The 6,144-nt window shown below is 43.9% G+C and overlaps 1 protein-coding gene across 1 annotated transcript; it reads right to left on the bottom strand.

Moving 5' to 3' along the window:
* Positions 1-3,935, bottom strand: dlx4b (distal-less homeobox 4b). The gene is made up of 3 exons (XM_086140836.1): positions 3,200-3,935; positions 2,319-2,512; positions 1-1,146 (listed from the first exon to the last, which is right to left on the bottom strand). Exons 1-3 carry the CDS (start codon positions 3,516-3,518, stop codon positions 865-867), a joined length of 795 nt encoding a protein of 264 aa, XP_085996962.1. The 5' UTR covers positions 3,519-3,935; the 3' UTR covers positions 1-864.
* Between the last annotated feature and the right edge of the window lie 2,209 nt (positions 3,936-6,144).

Below are 6,144 nucleotides of genomic sequence, written 5' to 3'. Positions count from 1 at the left end.
TTTATTGGAGGACAGGCGTTTATCATTTCACCATGGCAACGCGGTCAGTCTGCGCTCCTCCGGGTAAAAAGCGGAGGAAAACATCGTAAAAGCGAGAGAAGGAGGAATTGGAAATATATAGAATATAAAATAAGAAAAGACTGAGACTGTTGCTAAAAACCCTCAGCTTTTATAATTTCTGTGCGCTCTATTAATTATTGCTATGTGTCTCCTATTTCATTCTATTATATTTCTATATGAGGGGTCAGAAAATGGCATTTTTAGTTCATACGTGGCATTTTTTGATGAAAACCGTTGTTTTTTTTGTACGTAAAGGTCTGCAAAAAACGCATATACACGCGAATTTGTTGCGTGACGCGAGCGGGGGGCGGGGGGGGGGGTTACGTTTCAATGCAAATGACTTAAAGTATTGGCCAACAGCGATTTGGGCAAAAATAATAAAAAAGAAAATAAATTTAAAACAACTAGACAGGGCAGAAGCAGCAGAGCGTCTCGCCGTGATGCGTTCACTGACCGTGGAGATGCTTCATTCGACCTGCCAACATATATGTGTGTATGTGTGTATATATCACCTAAATAATGAAGTGAGCAGATAATTTATAATCCAGCTATTTATTTGCTCGTGTCACTGGGAAGCTTGCAGATAAACAAGCAAAACAAGCAGAAAAGAAAAAAGGAAAGATAATAAAATAATGAAACGTCTCAGTCCGGGATGCGTAAAGTCCACAGTTGCAAATTAAAACACGTGGAAAATAATTGGCGCGAAATCCATTAGAGGACGTGAAAGGGGTCCCCACGTGGACCCCCCCCCCCTTCTCTCTCTCTCTCACACACACACACACCTCGTGGACCCGAGGGCCCCGCTCACATCATCTGATGCCTGGGCATCGCGTCCTGGTGCGGGTGGTGGTGGTGGTGATGATGGTGGTGGTGGTGGTTCGGATACCAGTGGCCAAAATTGTTCACGTAGTTGTTGGGGTACACGGGGGTCCCCTTGTTGGCCACGGAGACCTCCCACAGTGGGGGGAGCCCCGGGGAGCAGGGCGACGCGGAGCTGGTGCCGTGGAGGTGCTCCCCCTCAGACACGCTGCCGTGCTTCATGATCTTTTTATACTTGGAGCGCTTGTTCTGGAACCATATCTTCACCTGAGGAGGAGAACATGCGAGAAGTTCTGAGATATTCTGGAAGAAGCTGGAACCCCCCCTCCTCCTCCTCCCACGGAAGGAGGAGATTACACCCCCACCACCCCACCCGTGTGTGTTTGGGCTCAATCAGTAGGATATTTAATTTTAAACCACCGGATAATATAATATAATATAATATAATATAATATAATATAATATAATATAATATAATATAATATAATATAATATACAAGACCAACAAAAACAATAACAACAGCAATAATAATAATAATAATAATAATAATAATAATAATAGTAATAAAAACAACAACAACAACAATAATAATAATGATAATGATAATGATAATGATAATGATAATGATAATGATAATGATAATGATAATAATAATAATAATAATAATAACAGGCGATTAGTTGAATAAACTGAGAATTCAGAAAAAAACGGCCGTGCGCGGGGCGCGCAGCTTGAGTCCAGTGACACACACACGCACACACACACACACACACACACACACCTAATATCAGGTCATCACTCGCTCGTGTAAGGTGTGTGTGTATACAATCACACGCGCAAAGGCATGCCCCCGCGCGCACACACACACAAACACCTGATATCAGGTCATCACTCGTTCGTGTAAGTTGTGTGTGTATGCATTCACACGCGCAAATGCATGCGCACACACACGCCTGATATCCAGCCGCATTTCGCCGTACCTGCTCATGCATATGTGTGTGTGTGCAAATGAACACATAAGCGCACATGCAAGCACTCAGTCACACACACACACACACACACACACACACACGAGAGGTAAATATTTAATCCAATATATACAATAAAAATAAAAAACTGCAGCCCTGGAGATCCTGGCCTGCAGACCTGCTCCTCTTCCTCTCCCTCTCTCTCTTTCCTCACTTCTTTTCTTTTTCTTTTCTTTTTTGTTAATCTGCGGTCGTGTTTTCTCCTTCACGCCTCGGTGGAGACAAAGGAAAGCGCCGTCACGTCCTTAAGTTCGGTAAATAAAGCGTGCATTAAAGGGCTTAGGTTACAAATCACCGCTCTTTGCGATCCCCATCTGATCTCCAGCAGCGTCTGTAGCATCATCCTCCTCCTCCTCCTCCTCCTCTTCCTCACCTCCTCCTCCTCCTCAGTGGAGATAGTTTCCATTTACCTGGGTCTGTGTGAGGCCCAGCTTGGCCGCCAGGTCTGCTCGCTCGGGCAGGGCCAGGTACTGGGTCTGTTGGAAGCGCTGGTGCAGAGCCTGCAGCTGTAGGCTGGAGTAGATGGTCCGGGGCTTCCGGATCTTCTTCCCCTTCCCGTTCAGACGGAGGTCCCTGCCCTCCAGCGCCGTGGACTTGTCACGATCTTGAAAAAAAAAAAAAGTTAATGCAGGGCGATGACAGAATCTGTCCCCATGCGTTCACCCCCCCCCCCCCCCCCCAAAAAAAGATGGCGTGTTATTTACAATTTCCAAGAACTGTAAATATATACCTTGACCAATTAGTTAAAATATTTTAAATAATTTTAATCGATTTTATTTATTCTGCACAATGTTTCAGGGAGGAATTCAGGTGCAGCAGCTCTAGGGCGGGTCTGGATTTTTTTTTCTGGAATCGTTTATTCGACGAGCGTGAAGTGAGTCGGGCTCATCCCGGGTTCGGAGTTAATCGCGGGAAAATTATGGTCCATAAAATTAATCGCACCATCTGCCGTCATTACCGGGAGATGGGTGGAGGGAGAATGGGGGGGGGGCACGGCTGCAGGACTGGCCTCGGTTTTAATCGAATTTGAGTACACACACACACACACACACACACACACACAAACCTCGCCTAGGCTTGCACACAAAAATCAGCCCGAGGTGTTCATTATTATTATTATTATTATTATTATTATTATTATTATTATTATTATTATTATTATTATCCGCAATATTATTACTATTATTATTATTATTATTGTTATTATGCCGTGGAATGGCGCGCTGTGTGCGTAATTACGCATCGTGGTTAAATCGGAGTGTCACTCGGAACCGTTCGCGTTCCCACGTACCTGCGTGCTCTAAGCGGCCGTGGGCCAGGGACGCGCCGCCGTGACCGCCGTGCTGGTAGGACACGTAAGACGACGCAGGATGAGCGTTCACGGCGCCGGGGTAGGCGTAGCCCAACGGGCGGCCATAGGAAGAGCCGGCGGGGAAGGGGGTGTCGTGCTGAGGGTGGCCGCCGGCGTGCAAGCCGTGCACGGGGTAAATGTGGGGCAGCCCGGGGGTGTGCTGCTGGTGCACCGGGTGTCCGTGGGCGAACTCTAGGAAGGCCGATTTGGAGGGATCTGAGGCATTCAGGCTGTCAGGCATCAGACCCACAGACATCATTGGCTAATGCGTGAAGTCCGTGAAGCCGTCTCGCTGCAGAGGCTCTCATGGGTTCCGTCGGAGAACCCGCAGCGCGCCCGCATTGAAAGCCGAGGCAGGCGTTGCTATGGGAACAACAGCACGCAAAAAAAAAAAAAAACAACCCCAAAAAAAAAATCAAATCTTATCCGTTGTTATAAACGTATACGTCGCATTTTCACGAGTGTTTGGAAAGCCAAAAATAAAATAAAATAAATAAAATAAAAATCCGATAGGAGCGAGGAGCGATCCGGACATGGCTCCCCCCGGAACGTTCCGCACACTCACTGCCTCCCGTCTGCGCCGCTTCTGATTGGTCTGCGGCGGCGCGCGGGCACCGGAGCTCCGCCGCCGCGCGCCCTCATTAACATACGACACCGGATCCGGTTCCCCGTGAGGAACCGCCCCTCCCCCCTCCGACCAGCGCCACCGCCAAATATCGCGGGATCCCTTCGATCACGCGTGACGTCCGGGTGATTCGATCGCCGATAGATGGATAGTGTTAATATTTCATGATAATAAAATCAAACGAATATGTGCATGTATCTAAAAAGACGCTTTTAAAATCAGGGTATTCATTTTATGTAAATCATTCCTCTTAGTCTTGTTTTTTTTCATGATTTTCATTTTCCGTTGCGGGTGAATTCGTCCTGTTTTGGCGGAATTTCGGTCGCTTGCAAGATATCACAATGAGGCAGGCAAAAATAAATGCATATATGAGGTTTTTTTTTCGCAAACAATTAAATATGCCTTTCTAAAAAACTAAAAACTAAAAGTGAAATTCATATGAAACGTTTCTCTTGCTCCCCTTTGACAGGATTGGTGATTTTACAGTGAAGTCGTAAAAATGTGACTGACTGAAAAGATTTAGTCTTATATGCAGGATTACTTGGTGATTATTTCGTAAAAGCTTTGTTATGGGATTAATAATAGTATCGAGAAATAATAAAATTACATTGAAAGGTTTCTGCAGAATCAATCAATTTCGCCTCAGGTTAATTCTACACACGCCAGGTTTTTATTCATTTATTTTTTTCTCTCTCTGTCACTCCAGGTGTTTTGTCACCCTTTGGGGTTACGATGACGTCACTATGGGGGCCCACGCAGGTGTGTGACGTCACCCGCGCTTGCTCTTCGGAAGCGGAACAATAACGGAAAGCAATGGAACCAACACCACACACATAAATACCACACACACAGGCACATATACACACACTCGAACACGGGCGTGCATGTACGCGCAACAATTCCGAGCAAGCGGGCCGGCGGCCGGCCGTGCAAGCCCAGGCCGGACATCCAGACAGGAGACGGATTAGATATAAATACGTTCATTCTCGCTGACAATTCTTTCTATAATTGCAAGTTGTGTTTTTTATTTCTTTTCTTTTTTTTTTTTTTGTAATCGGATTACAATATTTATCGAAATTATTTCTGGCAGAAACGTCGGCAAAAATAAATCTCGTGAGACACACACACACACGTTGCTTTTGAAATCATTTAACTTTAAATTTCAAAATAAACTAAATGAAATGGATGACACTCCCTCTACATAAAATGCCGAATTTCTACAATGTAATCTAATCTGCTCTTCGTTTAAAATATCGTCGTTTCCTAATAGAGGATTTCCTGCTATTGCACGTAATAAGATGCTATTGTGTCAATTTAATGCGTGACTTAAATTGATTTCATATAATAATGCTAAGAATTATAATGCCAATAATTGCTATAATGCTAGTACTAATTATAATAATCATAAAATTGGTAAGGCTAATACTGATAACGCTAATAACAATGTGCATTGTGCTAATTATAACGATAATGCTAATCATCATAACAATACTTATGACACTAATAATGATTATGATAAATACATTTATTATTACTATTACTATTACTATTATTATAAATACCATTATCACTGTTATTGTTAGTGGTAGTAGTATGTTATTCAGTGTTATCAGTATTTTGTCTTTCTTATTACTTATTATTGATAATAAACATTAGTCCAATATAGCTACAAAATCGACCTAAGGCAGATATTGCTCAATCAATTATATAAATCAATTCTGGAATAATTGCAACAACAATTTAACTCATTAGTAAATGAGTTTTCAATATTCAAATAGATGGGCAATTATTTTGATAATAGATGAATTGAATTTTTTCAGGTTCTCCATTCTAAGCCTGCGTGTTAGTTTTTGTCGGCGTTCCACTTCATATAAACGCACACAATATAGGATGGAAAAAAAGATGTCATTCCTTGGAGGATTGCATTTGTGTGTGTAACAGAAACATTGAGCTCATGTTGGTTGTGTTGTTTTTCTAAATAAATGTCAGGGTTCATCAAATAAAGCAGAGAAATGTGGGAAAACACAAACCTGCCAGGGGAGGGTGGGACTGCGGTGCAGAGTCAGCAGGAGTCACAAGGTGGATGTGGAGTCGGGTGTGGGAACGGGGGAGAAAACGTCGACCGCAGTCTCAAAGAGGACGCCTGTGCCCGTCATTCAGGCTCAGCTGAGTAAATCCACAGGTGGAGAAAAACACGCCGGCGAGCAAAACCGTCGATATCCCGCGTTTGGATATCGGCTTTCGACCCCGACCCGCGTCG

The sequence above is a fragment of the Fistularia commersonii genome, chromosome 33, assembly GCF_037954325.1.
Source record: "Fistularia commersonii isolate RoL2024-O1a breed Wild chromosome 33, RoL_Fcom_v1.0, whole genome shotgun sequence".
NCBI classification, from domain to species: domain Eukaryota; kingdom Metazoa; phylum Chordata; class Actinopteri; order Syngnathiformes; family Fistulariidae; genus Fistularia; species Fistularia commersonii.
Note: the sequence above shows the minus strand (reverse complement) of the source record. Positions and strands in the feature narration are given on the sequence as shown.

Coding starts and splice junctions, on each gene's coding strand:
- dlx4b (XM_086140836.1), bottom strand. CDS start 3,518: ATGATGTCTGTGGGTCTGATGCCTGACAGCCTGAATGCCTCAGATCCC. Junction 2,513..3,199: donor CGGCCGCTTAGAGCACGCAG/GTACGTGGGAAC, acceptor TTTTTTTTCAAG/ATCGTGACAAGTCCACGGCG. Junction 1,147..2,318: donor TGGGCCTCACACAGACCCAG/GTAAATGGAAAC, acceptor TCTCCTCCTCAG/GTGAAGATATGGTTCCAGAA.